Raw genomic sequence first — 22,637 nt, forward strand, 5'->3', positions numbered from 1 at the left:
CAGTGAAAAGACTGACACCGTAAGGCTAGCAAACTAACATTGCTTGTTCTAGCAGGAGCCACAAAACATATATTCTACTTCTTAAAAATATCAGCGCTCTTGCCACTGTCTCAACATTATGGGTTCAAGCCTCAAGAGAATCAAACATGAAATCCAGTGCTGACACTTCAGTGCAGTATTGAATTCTACAGTCTGGAAAGAGAGTTGCCGAAGAACAGGATCCAATTTTTATTTATTTTACACACTTCTATAAGCATTCATGGATAGTTACACATTGCAAGCATGTACCTCCTAACACCGACCACAATTTCAGTCTGTATCCAACTACAAGTGAATCCCCAGCACATGCATAGAATTAAACAATTCATATACAATTGGCATGGAGGAAGAGATGCGCTGTCAGGAATGCCATCTTTCAGATGTTAAACAGAGGCTCGCTCTGCCCTTAGGTGGTCTGTCCACCATCAACAAGTCAGGGGTTTGATGGAATACTCTCCACTTGCAATAACAAATACAGCTCTATCACCACTCAAGAAGCTCAACACAATACACGACAAAGCAGCCTGCTCATTTGGCATCCACCAACACATTAAACATTCACACCTGCCACCACCAATGCACAGTGGTAGCAGCATGCACCATCTACAAGATACATTCTAGCAGCTCACCAAGGCTCCTTCAGTGGCACCTTCCAAATCCATGACCTCCATGACTAGAAGGCCAAGGGCAGCAGATGCTTGGGAATAATACCACCTGCACATTCCCCTCCAAGCCACACACCATCCTGACTTGGAACTATATCACCATTCCTTCACTGTTACTGGTTCAGAACCCTGGAACTCCTTTCCAGCAACACCTCCCCACCCCCCCCAACCTAACACTATGTGGACCACAGCGGTTCAAGGTAGCAACTCATCACGCTCAATTAGGGATGAGCAACAAATGCTGGCCTTGCCAATGTCACTCACACCCCATGAAACATTTTAAAAAACCTATTGCATATTTTAAAGAGTAGGAGCTGGCAAGTTATTCCTGGTGCCCTGGCCAATATTAACTACAGTTCATTGACGGTAGTGCCCTTAGGACATTCCAAAGTTGAGAAAAGTGTTTTTTCTTTTTGAACAGAAACCTCTCCCTCTCTCCCATCAATATTCAGTGCAAATAGGCTTATAAAAGCCATAAAAGCTTCATGTGAAAAACACTGGGCTGCACTAAGCACGGAGTTTAGCTCTGGTACACTTTAGAAACATGCCCAACATGGAGAATTACACACACACACATAGCTTATTTAACAAAAAGTACCTCACGGCGCTGAACATTAACAACTGTGGCAATAAACTACACATATAGAATCTGATATTCAAGTGATCTGGCACATGGAACAATTATTTACTTTAGTTCATATGACAGGGCTAGAAAAAGAAAGTAGAATTGGATTCAAAGGAAAAAAAACATTAAACTGCAATTTTGAAAATCTTTAATATTTGGTGAATTCAGAAATGAGACAAGACTAGCTGGAGAGATTGATTGGCAATGCACTAACAACTATCCTATCACAAAAGAGGCATTTGAGCTCTTAATTATCAGCTCTATCTGCAGTGACTTCAATGGAAAATTACTTGCAAATTCAACGGGATCTTAGAAATTGCAAGGCAGCCAAGGACAAAATGCCACTTGTGCAAGGCAAACAGTTGAGCAGTGCATATTTAGCAGAAAGTTCCAGAGATTCTGAACTAATGGCATTTCTTTTTACAACTATATGAGGTGGATGCAAAAGGAAAGGGGAACAGCACATTCACAAATCTTTGAAAGGGGCAGGCAAAGCTGATATGTTGATTAAGAAAATGTATGGGCTACTTGGCTTTGTATTCGATGCCCTTATTTACAAAGTCAAAGACATTCCAGACATTTACAAACCACTGGTTAGGCCTTGGAGTAATGGTGTACAATTCTAGGCACCACAGTTCAGGAAGGATGTAAAGGCCCTAGATATAGTGCAGAGGAGGGTTTCCAGAATGAAAAAGCAGATGAAGGACTTCAGTGATCTGAAGAGATTGGAGGTGCTAGGATTATTCACCCCAGACGAGAGAAGTTTAGCAGATGTCAACGTGGCAATCACCTTGTTAGGCAATTGCTAGTTAAACAGGTGATGGGCATTGATTATCCCATCTAAACAGAACAAAAAGATATAGGTGGAATACTGTGTGGAAGCTATTTGGAAGTCAGTAGCACTGAGGAGTTGTCTTGAAAATAAACCAGCTTGAACCAATAAACCAGCCTGGATTAATTCTTCTGCCACAACTTCTTATTGTGACAGAGATATTCAAAATGATGAGGGGTGTTGATAGTTTGTTTCCTCAAGCACATCGGTTGGCAACCAGAGATCATACATCTAAAATGCTAAAGAAGAGTGGGAAATAAAGAGAAATATTTTATATTACACAAAGTGTTAAGAGCCATAACACACAACTTGAAAGGATGGTGGAATCAGATTTCTAAGATCTTCAAAAAAGGCAACTGGGCGAAACTTAAAAGAGAACTAATACACAAAGTTATGGTGAAAAAAATTGGAAAGTGGTACTAATTGGACAGCTCTTTCAAAGAATGGGCCAAATTGCCGCCGCCTCCTGTGGTGCTCTAAGAGTCTGACATTTTTCACATTGCCGAGGTCATTGGAATATTCAGATATGATTTTCAAATGTTTTTTGTACACATCACGCTATGATTTAAACTGTGATCACCACACTGACTTACACTCAAACAGCTGTTCTTGAACCCCACAGTGCAGAACAATTGTTTCCTTAACAACCCAAGAGTCAATGAACCCACCATAAATGTTCCATGTCACCACCTGGCATATCAATCCACCAATTGCCTATCTCTATCATGAATAAGAAAAAAGGAAACTAAAATTATACATGTCACCATGTCTCAAATTATTCTATTAGTATTGTGGTTTTATTGGCTTTCATTGCAAATATTACCCCTCCATTGCTCAAAGGAAATCAGCTGGTTAATAGTGGCACCTTTCTGCAGTATCTACATTACAGCACTATTGTTCTGCTCCTGCAGAGGGACAGAGAGGTTTCAGCAAAATATTTGACACTCTTAAATATCATCAATGGAAAGATAATTAGCATTCAACAACATGGTATGATTCTCAATGGTAACACAAGAAATTACGGTTGAAAGAATCTGAATCGAGTTTCCAACTGCACAGCAGATAAATGTGTACGAAGTGTGATACACATTCAGCCAAAATTGGAAGGGTGGTTGGTGATGGTTTAGTAATCTTGAGGGGGAAAATTGTATGGAACTAAAGGGCAATCATGTCTATGCATTCCAGCTCTGTATTTGAACAATGCTAAACCACTGCCGCTTCCCTGTATAGAATCAAAAAGTCTGCAAGATACAACTAGCCCGAGTTTGGGATGGAAAGGAATGCAGGAAAACAAATCAGCCAATCTTTCCAGTTTTATTATTACTCCATAAACATGTACATGGCAAGATTAACCCAAATCATTACAGCCCTCTGCCCCCCAGGTTTGGAGAGTCTCTGAATGATGTTTGCTGTCTGGGTTCACATATCACTGGTCATTTGGACTAAACAATGTATCAACTGTACTCTCAGAATTTCACCCCAACATGCAAGACAAAAATTCAAAATCTCCATTGATGTTCATTTTAACCGCAAGAATCAAAACCTCGCTCTTGATACAATCTAATAAGCATTTCCACTTTTGAATGTTTCAGTGCTGACACATTTTTGAATAATTCTTTTTCTCCCTTCCAAAATACATCTTGGGAATGAATCTTAAATCCAAACCTTTCACATAAAAATAGAGAAGAACAAGAAGAAGCAGTGGTTTTACACTCCAATTACTATTCTCAGCTGTAACGATACCATGCAACAGCTGGGTTCCTTCTATAAGGGAGAAAACTGAATAGGAGAATCACACAGAAAAGATGCTCTACCACAGAATAGTTTTTGAGAGATCCCCAAAGTATCTAAGTGATCACAAATAGTTTTACAATAGGCAAAGAAGAGGGAGGAAAAACCCGTAAAAAGTGATGATGAATTCCTAATTCTGCTAGTATGCCAATCAAAAGAAATACTGGAATTGAGATGATGTACAAATCATAAGAGCTCAACAGGCTCTTATCTCTAAAAAAGACTTGTAAGTGATCCTGGAAGAGTTTGACAGGAGACACACAGAAAATGTCACCACTTATAGGGTCCTAAATGAATCATCATAAATAAGATAGCTGTCAGTAATAAATCAAGTAGAGAATTCTAGAAAAATGAGACTATGTTTTTCAAACAGCCTATTATATTCCAAGACAATGAAGTGCTTCCAAAGCAGTTTTTCTATTGAAGTGCACAGAGGCAGAGATTCTTTAGGCATCCTGTACTCCATCCTAGTTAGTCAGCAGAAATGGATTACAGTCAAAATTGATGGCTCTGTTTTCACATTTAAGTCTTTGGTGAAAGTCCATTTCCTTCCCATGAACATTTATAGACAGCATAATACAGTTTGTCTTGCAAATAAAATTATCAAAATTAAGAGTCTGGGGCAGCTTTGAAAGGACACATTTCACAGGAAGAGCAAGCCACCACAAAACCAGGTAAATACCCACAGGAAGGGAATGAAACCCAGATGAAAAGTGTATCACTTCAGACACACCTGTACATCACAGAAGCCGAAATCAGGGAGCAGAGAGGGGACAATATTAATTAAAATGATGTGGCAAACGCATCTTTGGAACAAAGCAACACACTTGTCATCAGTGCATAATGAGCTGGAATACTGCTGGACACCCATCAGGGAAATGCTGCCAGAATACTAGCTTCCAAATACAATTTGGTGCCTTTTATGTTCTCTAAATGTGGCTGAGGTAAATTTGTTACATGGGTAACTGCATCACAACTACAAAAATCGTTGACTAGAGTGATGTTTCACAGTACAAAATAGACCAGAGATACACCCAGATTTATAACAAAGAAGAATATGAATAAAAACAATTGGACTAATTAGTCAAGTAAATCAGGGTATACAGATGCATTTCCCCAGGCCCTACTTCTCTTTTCGGAAGCACGCAGCTGAATACAGAACCTTGCATGTGTTTTGGATGCAGGGACCCAATGAAGATGATTAATCATGAGCTACCATTCCTTTAAAGTTTTGTGAAAAAGAGAATGTGTCAGAACACAAACTGCAAGCCCCTGCCTCCTGCAGCAAACAGACTACAACAGATTAAGCAGATTCCAGTGACATGGCAAAACTGCATCAGCAAATTTAATTCACAAACCCTTGGGGGGGGGGGGGGGAAAGAGAGAGAGAGAAGAGAAAGAGAAGCAGCAACACTCCAAGCATTTTACACACTGATCATAACCCTTAACCAGTAATTACATTAAATTTTACAGAAAGTTTTAAAATAATTTGGAGTCAAATAGTTCTATTAAGAGACGTGGCTTTGTGTGAGGAGTTCTATTAGCAACAGGATTAGTTCACTTCCAGTAAAATGACCATATTCTTCCAAAGCACATCTGAACTACCAGAGAAAGAAATATGCAACAGTTCTTAAACACCTTTCTATCTAAGAACACAACATATTGCAATATATCAACCAAAGCAAAGGGCTTACAGCCTTGTCACCCACATACCTTTATTTAGAGTGGTACTTGTACTTCGAAGTTCACAGACATAAGCAATATTCTGTTCAGGGTCTCTGATGTCAGTAAGCGTTATAGGCAATGGTGGCCCATCTAGTAAGCATAACAATCACTGCAGAACCTAGAACTGTTGCAAATTTATGAAGCAACAATTCACCAATTCTTATTTTATAATTCAAATATTTCATTGCTAAGATCACATTTGTAGGTTGAAGACCATTGCAGGTTAACTGGATTTGGCATCAGGGTTTTGAAAGGAAAGTGACTATGCCCCCATCTTAATTTAGAAGTCATAAATCCTCACTTGTTCCACTTTACTGACACTAATGTCCCTGCAAATGTGCATGCTCAAATGATCACCAACCATGGTATAGTGCCTTTAAGCTAGGACATTGGTCAAGTTAGTTGACTGAACTACACAAGCAAAATTTGAACAGACACTAGCACTGACGTGAGCAGCAAGCTGATTTAATGGAAAATGTCAACACTGTGTTAACATCTTAATTTCAGCTCCACCGTTAGCTTATTCTGGGGTATACAGTAGCTTATTCTGGGGTATACAGTATCACAATTTTGTTGCCTATCAATACATAAGCAACCAGAAGTACATTACTACAAAAGTTTACATATGTAAAATTTGATCCCTTCTACATATCTACTTTGTACAATTCTAAGCATGATTATAAGCTAAACTCAATCTATACTACAGAAGCTTTAATGGCAACAGAGGTCACAAGACAAAATGATAGGAAAGGACCTCCAGTGAATAAGGCTGAAGCTTCTGTCAGCAGTGATCAGGGATGCACACAAGGATAAAGGCAAAGGACAGTACAGCAAGGGTCAAAATGAAAAGTTAAAAGAAATTGTACAAGACAAGTTAATAAATGTTAAATCCTCTCCCTGCATCTTTCCATGATATGACACAATAGTGCAAGTGCTTACAAAAACAAACCTAAAATGATAAACATGGAGAAATGAACAGTTGGCAATTATATTTAGTTAAAAAGATACAAAGTGGAATGGAGGAAAAAAAATGTACAAAAAATTATGCAACCAGACAGTTCAAGTTCAGATTCAAAAGTTATTGTTTTTCCATCAGCCTTTTCTCCTATCTATCCTTAATTTGCTTTTGGGATTCAACCAAAATTCAGAATGAACACAAGGGTGGTGTAAGCAAAGACGATCAATAATTTCAAAAGGAAATTGGATGCAAACTCAAAAGAACTATACCATATCTCTGCAAGTTTTCAGTGCGAGAACGGGGCTGACCAGATTGCTCTACAGAGTCAACATGGACTCGATGGGTCGAATGATTTTATGCCATCATTTAACACAATTAAAAGCACTAATCTTCGACCAACTAACCTAAATGTTCAAATAAATCCACAGCAAACCACTGAGTTGCAGCACACAACAATTCAGTTTCAATCAGATAGAGAATTTAAAAGCTCCCAAAATTGTTTCTTAAAGCAGGCTGCAAAAGGAAATTGAAAATCTGATAGTACTGCTGATTTCATTAAGTGAGATATACTAAAATTTGCAATAAGACTGTTGTCAAAATCCTTTTATATAAAAATCTAGATCTTGACACAGAACATTATCTCAAAGGCCGTCCTTTGTCTGTATTGTGACTCAAATACTATTGGCTTAAGACTTCAGAGCAGACATCTTGTGTGCTGTCCTCTGTCTCTACTCCTGTCATCACTGAAGCAGAACTTTAAAGTCGTCACATCAAGAGAATTTCAAACAAAATGTCTGCCTGTGAGCTGCTTAAAAACCTGAGTCTGAAAGTGGTCATCATAAGGGAAAGATTTGCTAATTTATATAGAGACATTTCCCTTCGACTGGATCCTCAGATAACCCTATTTTAAGATACTTCCTTTTAATTCCAAAGTCAAGTGCTCTATGTCTGTCAGCCAAGGCTTAATTTTCATTTTATAGCAAATACTCTCCTGTTTAAGGGAATTTTAGCACATGCTATCCCATTAGAAACTGTCCTTTTAAATTGATTCTGAATAAAAGACAAAGATTTCAAATAAAGATCACCAATGCAAAACTTTACATATTTCATTTTACTCATGAATCATTGAAACATGAATTTATATTCAACAATTCATTTCTTCAAGCAGAACTTGTCAAATAGCTGTTCCAGAATTAGCAGTAATAGAATACTGAAATATTTCAGCCATTTATACATATAAACAGAATGCTCCACTCAGCTCTCCAAAAAGCCAAATTTGTTTCCATGTGTGAGCAATAAGTGCATACCCAAAGAAATGAGAGCTTCTCCAATTTCAGAACTACAATTCCAACAATCTGTTTAACGGTCTGCAAAACCATTTTCTGTAATACTTAGTTCCACAAATACCACACAAGCCAACACACAATATACTGTCCTGTTCCCTACAAAGATGACAAGATAGATGTCGTGACATTACCTCCAACATGGCTGCTTTTTCAAGCATCTCCTATTCAATAGCCCACTAAATCAAATCAATGGCAATGGGCTAGCTCATTTCTACTGTTAGATACCCCTCTGCACTGGGCTTGAAGAATTAATGTATTGTTTACATTATTGCATTAGCTGACCACACTTAGAATACTATTTTGGGAGGTAGTGGGGATTCTAGGAGTTAGACCCAATTATCTTTGACCACATACTTAAACAATTCATAGTATATTCAAAATATCACAGGTTTTGAAGTGACAACCATCCAAAGTGAACATTCATACACATCTTCAACTTAAGCCCCAATACTGGACTATAGCATGGTTAATATATTTGGAATCGAAGTACATTCCTTAGGATTAATTTATGCAACAGTATTCCACTCAAAATCAGTTGATTTTTCTGAAAATCAATTTTGACTGAAACACAGCTCATCTAAATCTAATCACTACCCTGCCATTAGGTTTTATTTAATAAATCAAATGTCTTTCATCCTTTCTATTTACTGATAAACTCAACCACTAAAGCTTAGTTCAAACATCACTTTGGACTAAATACAACCTGAAAAAGAATGCACTTAAAAAAAAACAAGGTGACTCATATGATTTACAAACTAAGCTTTTTTTTTAAAAAGGTGGAATTATTGAAATAAGCAATGTATTTTGCAAATCAGTAGGTTTAACTCATGAGTTAACAGGGTTTACATACACATGCCTCCACAATTCTCCCATCCTTATCACCAAGTAACTGTCTAGACAGTTTATGGATCTTTTTAAGATGAAAAAGCTGCACCATAGGCAAGTTAGTTTCCATTCATCAAACAGACATAACACTTTAATTACCAGTTATGCCCTTTTTATATCAAAATCTTTCTAACCCACACTCCCAAGATTGAAAATGGAAAACAAGACACATTTCTGGCATGACTAACAGAAATTGTTCATATTGCTACAATATCCCATGGCAAAACCTTACTTACAGCCCACATATAAACAAACCTCAAATGTCTCTGAGCTCACACAAACATAGCAATCTCATTTTAATAAGATTTAACAATAACTATCAGAACACATAGCTTTTCAGAGGGACAAGTACAGCAAAAGCAACTATTCCAAAAGGAACAAATTACATGAAGGTAAAGCTCACTCTTGTAGAGAGCACCATGGAAAACTGTTAACACTTTATTACTACCATAGAATGGTTACAGCAGATAATGAGGGCTTGGGTCCACCATACCCATGCCAACTCTCTTAGTCCCACTCCCCCGCCTATTCTCCATAGCCCTGCAAATGTTTGATTATATGGATATATATAGTTTTATTAATATGGATTTGGCCAAATTTTACCTCTCCCCTCTTCCTAAGTTCACTAGCTTTGTATTCAATAAGTAACAGCAACCCTCCAGTCTTCACAAGCCCTTTTAGGAAGCATCATTAGCCTATTTGAGATAGGAAAAACAGAAGAGATCATAGCCCATTTAGGTAGTCTCACCAGCATCCACACAGTTTCCACCGAGGATCATTTATTCTGAACAAAGAGAAACCTGTGGACTTTTCCAAATCTCCTTGTACAGCACCTAGGTAGATACAATTAGCTCACCATAAGATTAGAGTTGGGACCTCATCTTGTCTCCATATCAAACAGAACACGGCCCAATAAAACATCAAACTCTGCTGTGGGAAGTGCGGGAAGAGACAGGAAAACTGTGAACACCCCCCCCCCCCCACAAAAAAATTGGTAGGGACTCAATGACAGCCCATACATGTCAGTTGATCTCACAGATCGACCAATTACCCCAGCCCTCTTCCCTATGCAATGGCCTCTATATAAAGAGAATAGACCTTTCTTACCTGGGGCAGAGGCTATTATTGTGATGTCACAAGCAGCCCACCCCACCCCCGGCCACGAAGAAAACAACCAAACACCAAAACAAACCGCACTTTCGACACACTAAAAAAAAACGTTTCAAACATATTCGATCCTACCTGGAGTTAAATACACAGAGCTTGTGCCAGAGTCCGCGGGGGGGGGGGGGGGGGGGGGAGAAGAGGGGGAAAGGAGAAGAGGGAACGGTTTGATTAATCCTTACCTTCCACCACACCGCACAGAAATTTCTTCTTATCGCCAGTCGGATCGGGTGCCTGGGGTAGAGGGCGGTTATCCAGGCCGCCATTAGCCGCGGCCGTCTCCTGGGGGGCCGGCTCGGTGGCAGCGACGGCGGCGGCCGGGTCGCCGGACGGGAGTGTGTGGCCGGTCTCGGATACGGGAGGCCCAGGTGCCGGGGCGGCAGCAGGGCTGGAGTCAGTGGGGGGTATGGGGTCGGCGTCGCCCTGCTCCAGTACTCCGGCCGCCTTCTCTTTCTGCACCATCGCCAGCTCGGAGCGACAGGACCCGCGCATCGACCTGGGCAATTCCCCACAACCCCTCCAACAGAACAGCACGCTGTAATTTTTAAGAAAAATAAAATAAAATCTATATTTATAAAGTAATAACCGCACGGCGGTTTTGTTATATTAATTAATGATATTTTTTTTTCTCCTCACAGCCGCTCGCGATTTTTTGCTTCCGTCCCTTGTTGTCCCCCAAAGCACTCTGGGACCTCCCCTCCCCCACCCTCTCCGCATGCGCAGTACCGACCACCGCCCCGCCTCAGCACAGAAACGGCGATATTATTTCATCTAGAGCTCTTCCTCTAAACACCGCCATCAGCAGCAGAGCAGAAACCTCCAGATTTGATGTTTATTTCGCTGTTTTACAATCGCTCATTGTCGCCAGGGGCTGACGGGAAGCAGACTACGCATGTGCGTCATCGTTGGGCCTCGAAGCGCATGACAGGAAAAATGACTTTTTTGCTGAAGTGAAGGTAGATTAACGTATTCCTGCTGGTTTCATCCAACCGCCGATGTTTATTTTCTATTTTCCAATCCGGTATGTTAAAAATTTATATATTTGTTGTTCTAGAGAGGATGCTGGGAGCTGGGTGTGACGCGACTGCGCAAGTGCGGAAACCGCCTGAAACCAGTGTCAACCGGTTTGTTAAAACGCCCATTTTTATTTTGCAAAGTCCTTGTATTTTACATTAAATATTTTCTTTTAGTATGCTATCTATTTTTTTTGTAATTTTTTATGGTGATTTCCGAGCCCTCAAACCTCTGCTTCGATATTGATGTTATTTTTTACCCTACACTTATAAAAGCGGTGGCTGCTGCGCTGCGATACTGCGCAGGCGCAGCAATTGCTCTTGAGCTGGGAAACGGCGCCGCGCATGCGCTGCAGGCCCATTCCCACGGAGGTAGAGCGATGGAGAGGACATGCGCAGTTAGCGGAAGCTTGATTTTATCCTGCGCATGTGCAGATGCTTCCCCCAACCTCCAGTGACCTATTTATGAAGCAGAGGGAGGAAGGGCAAAAAATAAATCGCTCAGTTGTTATTTAACCTGCTCCTTCAGCAATTTCCATGGCAACTGATCTCTTCTTTTTACTCCTCCAATCGTTAACTTGCTATGCTTATCATTAAGTCGTGTGGGAGCCTGTTTCCCATTTTGAAAGGGCAGTGTGCTCATGGGGGAGGGGGAAATATTCAACAACTTCATTTTTGTGGAAGAAATGGTAGTAACACCCAATCTCTAGATCAGATGAGACTATTCAATCGCTTTTTAATGTCACTTTGTAATTACAGCCCCATTGTTTTCTTTTAAAAAATTCAATTAAAGCATTCTGGCTTTAAGCCTGGAAGCTTCCTTGTCTTCCTGAGTTCTTTGCTGAGCCATGTTTACTCCCAAATGTAATTCTCTATCTAATGATTTAATTGTGTCAACAGTACAAATTTACTGAATTATGCGCCTGCTGTAGATGAAAAAACAACTTTCAACGGATACCCAAGATCCCCCCCACCCCCAAAAGACATAATTCAATATAATTGAGGTGGAAGACCTAACCAACCATGAAAGGGCTTAAAGTGAATAAATCCCTAGGGATATATGGAATTTATCACTGAGTGTCAAGAGACCAGCAAGATTTGTAGGGCATAACTATTATTATGAAGGAGTCAATGGACATTGGGGATGTTCCAAAATCAGAAACACGTTGACATTATGCCTGTGTTCAAACGCTGAAAAAATATACATTAGATCTTATGTAAATTCTGTGTAAAAATAATGGAATTAATTATCAGAAGTAAATTGGTGGAATATCAGTACAAATCAGTCGACAGCTTTAGACGGGGAAGATTGTTTATTTTTATTCATTGATGAGACATGGGCGTCGTTGGCTAGGCCAGCATTTATTGTCCATCCCTAATTGCCCCTTGAGAAGGTGGTGGTGAGCTGCTTCTTGAACCGCTGTAGTCCATGTAGCGAAAGTACACCCACAGTGCTGTCAAAGAGGGAGTTCAGGATTTTGACCCAGCGACGGTGAAGGAATGGCAATATATTTCCAAGACATGATGTTGAGTGACTTAGAGGGGAACTTCCAGGTGGTGGTCCCATGCGTCTGCTGCCCTTGTCGTTCTAGATGGTAGCGGTCGTGGGTTTGGAAGTTGCTGCCTAAGGAGGCTTGGTGAATTCCTGCAGCGCATCTTGTAGATGGCACACACAGCTATCGCTTTCGGTGGTGAAGCGAGTGAATGGCACCCCATCCACAAACAGTCAAGTGGGCTGCTTTGTCCTGAATGGTATCAAGCTTCTTGAGTCTTGTCGGAGCTGCACTCATTCAGGAAAGCGGAGAGTATCCCATCACACTCTTGACTTGTGGATGGTGGACAGGTTTTGGGGAGTCAGGAGGTGAGTTATTTGCCACAGTATCTCTAGCCTCTGACCTGCTCTTGTAGCCACAGTGCTAATATGGCTAGTCCAGTTCAGTTTCTGATCAATGCAAATCACCAGGATGGTAATAGGGGGGGATTCAGCAATGGTAATGCCATTGAATGTCAAGGGGTAATGGTTGAATTCTCTCTTATCTGCCTGTGCAACATCCTTGATTTCTTTAAGAAAGTTACAACCCCCGAAACTAGTAAATCCTACAATGTTTGGAATTAAACTTTTAAAAAATAAAGGCATTTGAGAAAGTTCCACTTAAAGATTAAAACACAAAGTTGTAGGGTTCAGGATAAATAGGAATAGGGAGAAAGACTTGTATTTATATAATGCCTTTTCTTTCACAACTTATGGATTTCCCGAAGTGCTTAACATTTGAAATGTCACAGTTAACATCTTAGTATAGGAAATCAGTAGAAGGGTAGAAAACAACAGTTTTTTTCTTTACTCTTTCATAGGACATGTGCGATACTGGCAAGGCCAGCATTTGTTGCCCATCCCTAATTGCCCTTCCTCTGAGTGGCTTGCTAGGTCATTTCAGAGTCAACCACGTTACTGTGGACCTGGAGTCACATGTTGGCCAGGCCAGGTAAGGACGGCAGATTTTCTTCCTTAACAGACATTAGAGAACCAGATGGGTTTTTACAAAAAGTGATTATAGTTTGATGATCACCATTAGTGATCCTAGCTTTCAATCCCAGATTTTATTAGTTGAATTTAAATTCTGCTAGATGCCATAGTGTGATTTGACCCCATCACCAGAGAATTAGCCTGGGCCTCTGGATTACTAAGTCCAGTGGCATTAGCACTACGTCACTGTTTCCTTATACTGTTGATTTGAGGGTGATGGGGAGTATTGATTGGACCTCCAATGGGCCATTTCCTACTTGTGATCTACATCAATGTCTTGGATTCTTAAACTCAAGGCAGAAGGACACTGCAATCAAATACAGGAACTGGAGTAGGCCATTTATCCCTTGAACCTGTACTGCCATTCAATGAGATTATAGCTGATCTGTGACTGTCCATTTTTGCCTCATATCCCTAAATACCTTTGGTTCACAAAAATCTATCAGTTTAATTTTCGTACTTTCTCTTATGAAAGTTCTGAATCTATTTTTGACTATGCCCCCTGTCCCCCAACACCCCAGTCCAAGACTCCCAAACCAGTGGAAATGGTTTCTCCCTATCTGTTCCCCATAATATCTTAAAAACTTCAACCAAGTCACTCATTGAGCCTTCTAAATTCCAGAAATTACAAACCTAGTTTGTGAAATATCTGCTCCTAATTTAACCATTTGTTATGACCGGGATGAGAGGAATGTGCAGTTGATTGTTACCACAGAAAGTAGTTGAGACCAAAACATTGTATGCTTTCAAGAGGAGTTAGACATAGCTCTTGGGGTGAAAGGGATCAAAGGGTATGGGGAGAAAGCGGGAGCAGGCTATTGAGTTGGATGATCAGCCATGATCATAATGAATGGCGGAGCAGGCTCGAAGGGCCGAATAGCCTACTCCTGCTCCTAGTTTCTATGTTTTCTATGTTCTATGCCATGATCTAGCCCCACTACTCCACAGGTCACACCATTAGTTTAAAGGTTTAATTTACTCACCAAAATGGCCAATTGTTTACCTTCGCTACCAGTACCCAGAATAACAGAGACTTTAACCAGGCTTCTTTCAATAAACAACAAACTTATTAATTTATTATAAACCAGTCTTGTCAAATAGAAAGGCAAAGTTTATCAACATACAGTATGGAATATGAAATTATATTAATTACTCTTTTGAGATACCCTAAGTCTCAATCACAGACACGCACACAGACACATACACAAAACAATGAAATAAAAGTAGAAATGGAGGAATTCTGCCAAGGTTAAAAGTCAAAGGCTAAAGATAGACAGTGGAGCCCTTGAAATAGCATCTGGGTTATACAATTGGTCTCTCAGCACTACTCTGTGAAACAGTCAATGACTCTGGCACTGCTTTTCAGGCGGGCTCGAGGACCACTCACAAGTACTATATCGAAGCATATAGTAATTTAGGAGCAGCTTGTGTTCACTTCTGGCTGTGGACTGGCTCTGGACTGCAAAAAGGCTGCTGTCTTCCTTCTCAAGCAGTTGGTCCTTCTCTTCTAAAAGCAAAACCAAAATCCACTTATTTAAAAACACAGTCTTCCAGGCATGATTCTTTTTCAGAGCCATAAAACCCATGTGACCCCTCTCGTACACAGTCATGACACCTTTGAGTCCACGTATCATTCTGGTAAATCTACGTTGCACTCCCTTCAAGGCCAATATATCCTTCCCAAGGTGTGATGCCCAGAACTGCTCATAGTAACTCCAGGTCTGGTCTAACCAAGAGACAGCCCAGGAATTACATAATGAATTAAGCCAGATATGCAAGTAAGAAAAATAACAGATGAAATTTAAAGCAGACAAATGTAAAGCAATATGCATACTTCAGTTATAGTCCTGAAATTGCCACAGCTGAAGTTGAAGGAGATCCAGGGGGTTTTTAGCAAACTCAACATAGCCAACCAATACAGAAATCGACAAAGGATGCAGAATGTTGATTGTAAAACATCCCAAGATGCTTCAAAGGAGCATTATCAAACAATCGACACTGAGCCAAAGGGAGAAGATATTAAAACAGGTGACCAAAAAGTTGGTAGGTTTTAAGGAGCATCTTAGAGTAAGTGAGAGTGAAGCAGAAAGGTTTAGAGAGGGAATTTTAAAAAAAATTCATTCACGGGACATGGGTATCCCAGTTGCCCTTGGGAAGGTGGTGGTGAACCACCTTCTTGAACTGCTGCAATCTGTATGGTGAAGACATTCTCCCTCTGGTAGAGAGGGAGTTCCAGGATTTTGAACCAGTGATGATGAAGGAACGGTGATACATTTCCAAGAGAGGATGGTATGTGAGATTTTGAGTTGGTGCTGTTGCCATGTGCTTTTTGTCCATATCCTTCTAGGTGGCAGAAACCACAGGTTTAGAAGGTGTTGTCAAAGAAGCCTTGGCGAATTGCTGCAGTGCATCTTGTAGATGGTGTACATGCTGTTGGACGGAGTAAATGTTCAAGGTGGTAGATGGCCGATGAGGAGGGCTGCCTTGTCCTGGATGGTGTCACTCTTATTCAGTATTATTGGAGCTACACTTATTTGTGTAATGTAGAATATTCCAACCCAGTCCTGCCTTGCATCTTGTAGATAGTGGAAAGGACACCCCTTCTGAGACTGTGCTCCTACTGCTTAACAGGTGTTTGCCAACTTGAAAGCCACTTCACCCATCTTGCACTTCACTCACCTTGAGCTGCATTTCCCTGCTGTCAGTCTTCACAGTGCATTGGAAATGGCTTATGCAGTTCTGCTGTAGACTTCTGATGAGGAGCAAGAAGACAGTAGCAGCACCAGCTGCCTTCTCCTCATCAACATGTCGCTCCACAGGTCAGAGGGGACGGTCTCAGAGATCCACCTCAAGGAGACAAGACTCCCAACCTATGGTCTACGAGCAGAGGATCAGCGCTCTTGGCATATGTGAGCACCAGTGCCCCAGGAGGCTTGGGCTTTCATGGCAAGTCATTTTTGACATCTGCAGCCTCCTACAACAAGATCACCCTCCCAGTGGACCAGGTGGAAACACATTACCAGTGGCCATCAAAGTGCCTGTCATTGGACGGCCAGCCGTAGGTCTCTACTTTTCCCTGATGTTGTGTATTCCCTTCTCCTGCAAGGAGAGAATGCTGAGTTATGAGTGGTAAAAATGGATTGTGTGAAGAGAAGTGTTATATTTTGACTATGGGGTCGCTTTGCTCATGAACCGGTTGCACGCTTATCTGTCGGCAGGTGAGTCGATTACAATGTACAGCAGACACAGAGACCAAAATGAAGTGAAGCACGTACTATTTTATTTACACAAACACCAGAGCGTTAACATGATGTGTGCTTCTCCAGCCAGACCCTACTCTAGACTAACATTAACCTGGTAGCCAGCGCTACACAGCTATTGGGCCTTACAGTCACACGGTCAATCTGCTCACACTCTCTTAAAGGTGTATTACATCTCAGATTACCACAAGAAGGGACAGACAATATTTGTGGAGGGTTACTTTGAGGCATGGGTGAGAGATGGCATGAAGATGAAGGTGAGTGTTGGTGGTCCACATGTGAGGAGGTGCCTGGAGAGAGACAAACAAGTGGACTTGCATCGTGTGTTGTTCTGAGGATTACTTTGCAAGAGAGGACTGGGGAAATCATAGTGCAGCGCTTGGCACCTGAAAGTGTTCCGTCACTCACCTTTTCCGACCTTCTGAGATCTTTGATCCTCTTGGTACACTGTCTCCAGTTTGGTGGACCACATTCCTGCCAGTGCCTTTCATAACCTTTCCTTGCACGCATGCTTGATTTGAGAGTCTGGCCCCTTTCTCCTGTCCTATGCAAACAGCACCTCAAATCCTGCAGCAGGACCTCTAGCTGAGAGTGAGAGATCCGGGACAACAACTTTCCAAGCCCTCCACTCTCCCTGATACTGCTGCAGCCTCAAGGATCCATGCCCAGCTCAGACTTTATGACCTATCCCAGGATCTTTTTGCTTAGAAATCCTTCTTTTGACGGATTCAGCACGTCAAGTTCTTCTTCACACAGATAGTCATCAACACTTGGGCCTGAATTTCTTGGTTGTCGGGCGCGCGCGATCGGTGGGTCCGGGAATGGATGGGAAATGGGCCACTGGCTGCGATTTCACGCTGTCTGGCCAATTAACAGTCAGCCAGCATGAAACGTATGCTAAAATGCTCAGCGCTGCCAGGGTGGGGGCAGGATGAGGGCGGGCACCGACATAACCAAGGGTGAGGGTGAGCGCTTCGAGAGAGCTCCCTGAAGGCTGACAGCTGTCCAGGGAGCTGCAGACCTCTACAGACTAAAGGATACAACAAAAGTGCTGCAACATATGTCCATGCAGCGCAACCAAGCACCTGAAAACATACCTCTTAAAAAAAACCAGTACCCATATATCCGAATATTTTATTTTATTTCCCCATAGAGATTTCATCCCACCCTGGATTGAGGTTTGAGCAAAAATGTGAAAGCCGTCTGGGAGAATGGCCCATCTGCCAAATGTATGTGTGGACGGGCCATGTAAAATCGCTGTTGACTGCATTGTTAGTGGGCTTAATTGTCCGCTTAATTGTCAACGGGCCCACTTCCAACTGGGGTGCACACCCGCCCAGCAAAATATCACACAAGTGCGCAATGATGCCGGGACGCTTGCTCAATGTCATCTCGCGCTATTTTCATGTCAGTTCGGTGCACCCAACCCGCAGGATGTAAAATTCTGACCTTGGAATGGACAGTGGTGCTGGTGAAAGCACTAAATTCAATTTAGAAATATTTAGATGCGGCAACGAGGGAGTGCAAGGCCCTTTCGGATAGGTGAACTAAGATAGGCCAAATAGCTGCCATCTTTGTTCAGTTTCTTGTAACTTGGGAGCTGTCTAATGCCATTTAAAAATGAAAATCAAGCATAGGAAGGATAGAATTGAAAAATAGACAAGTTATACCAAACTTTAAGTTTGGCTGGGCCACACCTGAAGTCCAGTTCTGGTCGCCATATTATAAAAAGGATATACAGAGGATGCTTAAAAAGATTTACAAGGATGATACCAGAAATATAAGGTTATACCAAACAGGAAGGAATGACAAGGCCTGAAAAGCGAAATCTTTAAATTTATGACAATTTTGATAGAGTAGATACATAATGTATCTGGTGAGGAAGAGCAAACTAGAGACCATCAACATAAGATAGTCACTAAGAAATCCAATAGGGAATTCAGGAGAAAGTTCTTTACCCAAAAAGTAGTCAGAATATGGAACTCGTTACCACAGGGAGTGGTTGAGGTGAATAGTATAGATCCATTTAAGAGGAGACGAGATAAACATATGAGGGAGAAGGGAAGGATAGATTGAGGAGGCTTGAGTGGAGCATAAACACCAGCCTGTACAGGGTGGGCATAATGGCCTGTTTCTGTGCTATTCCTTCTAAGTTATACACCCCTACTGTTACGAGCTCAAAGACTTTAGTCTTTCGTGTCTAATGTCTTTATTAAACTGAACATAAGATGGCTGCCTGCAGGGCGTCCCTCATGCAAGAGGTCACATGACTATGGCAAGCCAGATAGGACATGTGGTAATGATGGCATTTCAAAACCCAAATACCTACCCCATAATTACAACATGTCACAAGGCCCATTATCATTTTCATCATTTATTTTCCTCTTGGTGAGCAGCACCTCCTCCAGTTTATTCTTCCCCAGACCATCAAATCAGGAACTCCTCACTTAAGCCTCTCCTTCCTTATACAGCCCAAAAGCTTTTAAACCCCAAGCCTGTTGTCATCTTAAAGAAAATAAAGACTTGCATTTATAAAGCACTTTTCATAACCACCAGATGTCTCAAAGTGCTTTACAGGCAATGAAGTTCTCTGTAGTCACTTTTGTGCTGTAGGAAACAACTAACTTTGGCTGATTAATTGTTTTACATCTACTGACTACAAGTTCATTATGTAAAAGATGACGCAGATAGTTAGTCTAATATGGAAAGGCATTCCAGCATGGGGAAGTCACAACTAAGGGCAGTTTCACTTGCCCACTCATTCATCACCTCCCTCTCAATTTTTCTTTCTGCCTAGGTTGGTGAACACAACACAGAAGTGGGGCTGTCCACAGTACTGGAAGGAAATCCATATGAACATGTGAATTAGGGGCAGGAGTAGGCCACTCAACCCTTTAAGCCTGCTCTGTCATTCAATGAGATCATGGCTGATCTGATTGTAACTCAACTCCACGTTCCCACCTACTCCTAATAACCTTTCCCCACTTTCTTATGAATAATCTATTTCGCTCTGCCTTAAAAATTTTCAAAGACTCTGCTTCCACCATCTTCTGAGGAAGAGAGTCCCAAAGACTCACGACCCTCTGAGAGAAACAATTTCTCCTCATCTCTGTCCTAAATGGGCAACGCTTTATTTTTAAACAGTGACCCCTAGTTCTAGATTCTCCTGCAAGGGGACACATCCTTTTCACATCCTCTTCATGCTCTCAGCTGGACCTGGAAAAAATTATTAATTTTGCTTCCAAATTCCACCCCTCCATCACTTTCAGATGGTCCACCACTGACACTTCCCTTCCCTTCCTTGACCTCTCTGCCTCAATTTCTGGTGATCCACCAATATTCATTACAAGCCCACCAACTCCCACATCTACCTCGACTACAGCTCCTCACTCCCCGCTTCCTGTCAGGACTCCATCCCATTCTCTCAGTTCCTTCGCCTCCGTCGCATCTGTTTCGATGATGCCACTTTCCTAAGACTTCTGACATGTCTTCCTTCTTCCTTAACCGAGATTTTCCACCCACTGTGCTTGACAGGGTCCTCAACCGTCTCCGGCACATCTCCCGCGCATCCGCCCTCACACCTTCCTCTCCCTCTCAGAACCATGATAAGGTTCCCCTTGTCCTCATCATCCTCTGCCATTTCCAGCTCCAGCATGATACCACCACCAAACACATCTTCCCTTTACCCCCCCGTCGGCATTCCGTAGGGACCGTTCCCTCCGGGACACCCTCGCCCACTCCTCCATCAACCCCCTCCCACGGCACCTTCCCATGCAACCGCAGAAGGTGCAGCACCTGCCTCTTTACTTCTCCCCTCCTCATCATCCAAGGGCCCAAACACTCCTTTCAAGTGAAGTAGCACTTTGCTTGCACTTCCCTCAATTTACCCAACTGCATTCGCTGCTCCCTATGCAGTTTCCTCTACATTGTAGAGACCAAACGCAGACTGGGTGACTGCTTTGCAGAACAGCTTCAGTCAGTCCGCAAGCATAATCCAGACCTTCCTGTCGCTTGCCATTTCATCACATCACCCTGCTCTCATGCCCACATGTCTATCCTTGGCCTGCTGCAATGTTCCAGTGAAGCTCAACACAAACTAGAGGAACAGCACCTCATCTTCCGAATAGGCACTTTACAGCCCTCCGGACTTAACATTGAGTTCAACAACTTCAGATAATGAACTCCTTCCTCCATACTCACCCATTTTTTGATCCCCTTTTTTCTAATAATTATTATATTTATATATTTATATATTTTTTCTTTTCCCACCTATTGCTATTATTTTTAAAATTTATTTCCATCCATTGTTTTATCTCCACCTTTTAGCCAAATTCGATCCCTTCCCCCCACCTCACCCCCACGAAGGCCATCTGCCACTTGCTCATCCTGCTTTCTACCCTTATTGTCACCATTAGCACAACCTTTAGCTAATATCACCACCATCAACACCCCTTTGACCTTTTGTTTATGACATCTTTGGCAATCTCTCCTTTGCCTCCACCTATCACTGGCCCTCTATCCAGCTCCACCTGTCCCAGCCCCCTTAAACAGCTTATAATACACCACATTTCTATTTCTCTTTAGTTCTGATGAAGAGTCATACGGACTCGAAACGTTAACTCTGTCTTCCTCTCCACAGATGCTGTCAGACTTGCTGAGTTTTTCCAGCAATTTTTGTTTTTGTTTCAGATTTCCAGCATCCGCAGCATTTTGCTTTTATCCTTTTCACATCCACTGTGTCAAGACCCCTCAAAATCTTATGTGTATCAATCAAGTTGCCTCTTACTCTTTTAAACTCCGATGGATACAAGCCTAGCCGGTCCAACCTTTATGCTCTTCTGAAATTGCAGTTAGCCACTATTGGCAGCTGTACCTTGGGTTTCCAGAGGCCTAAACTCTGGACTTCCCTTCCTAAACTGCTCCTTCTCTCCACCTTCCTCTTCTTTAAGGCACTCCTTAAAACCTGCCTCTTTGAACAAGATTTTTGGTGATTTGTCTTAATGTCTCCTTGTGCGGCTGAGTGTCAAAATTTGTTTTGATAATTGCTGCTTTGAAATGCCTTGGGACATTTTATTATGTGAAAGGTGTGAAAAATGTAAGTTGTTGTCAGCTGTTGCAGTAGCATAGAGGAAGAAATGGTCCTTTGAAAAGCAAGAGAGGATTGGTGAGATTTTTAACGTGTGAATTGGTATCATGCCAAACACCAATAGGTTGGCATTTGGGGAGAATGGGAGTTGGGAATTTTAACAGTCATTGGCCAAATTTGCAGCATCATAAAATGAAGAACATTGGATCAAAAATGGTGACTAGGGAAACAAAGGAATGATTTTGCTCTCTGGTAACACCGAGCCAGAGTGATGAGTGGAGGTTGGATCTAATGGCGTGTTCCTCAGTACAACATTGCGCTCTGAGATCGGGCTGTCTGGAAGGTAACAGTGGAACACAATTCATTTCGCATTACAAATAACTAACGCACAGGTTGTATAAGGACAAACCCACTCTAGCTGGGAGATGGGGGAGTGACATGGGAAATAGTATAAAGTTTGGAAGACATTCCAAAGTTGGACGTCACAGGACTGGCTTTAAATTAATTTCCTAAACTGGGCAGGATTTCAGTGCAGGTTTTAAAAGTGAATGAAGGCATTTCAATCCAACAGCATATGTTCAGTCCCCACCTTGAATAGATTATATACAAAGGCTGGGGGTTCCTGAGATGATGCAATCATTAAGACATCAGACTGATTCAAGGCGTAAAATGAAACTTAATTTGTGTGCTTGGTTAATTATCTGCTCAAGCAGAGAGAAACATC

General features: G+C 41.8%; 2 protein-coding genes across 7 annotated transcripts in view; one reads left to right on the forward strand and one right to left on the reverse strand.

The window, feature by feature from the left end:
• oga (O-GlcNAcase) overlaps positions 1 to 10,702 on the reverse strand; it is a 51,475-nt gene extending 40,773 nt beyond the window's left edge. For all 5 annotated transcript variants that reach the window (XR_005945614.1, XR_005945615.1, XM_041209176.1 and 2 more), the window contains exon 1: positions 10,213 to 10,702. Coding sequence is in view for 3 of the 5 variants with exons in the window: in XM_041209176.1 (XP_041065110.1) it covers positions 10,213 to 10,522 (310 nt within the window). In the remaining 2 variants the exon portion in view is untranslated. The remainder of the gene's footprint in view (positions 1 to 10,212) is intronic.
• Positions 10,703 to 10,757: 55 nt separating this feature from the next.
• LOC121289594 (LIM domain-binding protein 1) overlaps positions 10,758 to 22,637 on the forward strand; it is a 99,529-nt gene continuing 87,649 nt past the window's right edge. The window contains exons 1-2 of one of the 2 annotated variants that reach the window (XM_041209183.1): positions 10,758 to 10,986; positions 11,085 to 11,154. The gene's annotated coding sequence lies outside the window, so the exon portion shown is untranslated. The remainder of the gene's footprint in view (positions 10,987 to 11,084; positions 11,155 to 22,637) is intronic. The other variant, XM_041209178.1, reaches the window with a different exon arrangement.

This window comes from Carcharodon carcharias, chromosome 17 (assembly GCF_017639515.1).
Source record: "Carcharodon carcharias isolate sCarCar2 chromosome 17, sCarCar2.pri, whole genome shotgun sequence".
NCBI lineage: Eukaryota > Metazoa > Chordata > Chondrichthyes > Lamniformes > Lamnidae > Carcharodon > Carcharodon carcharias.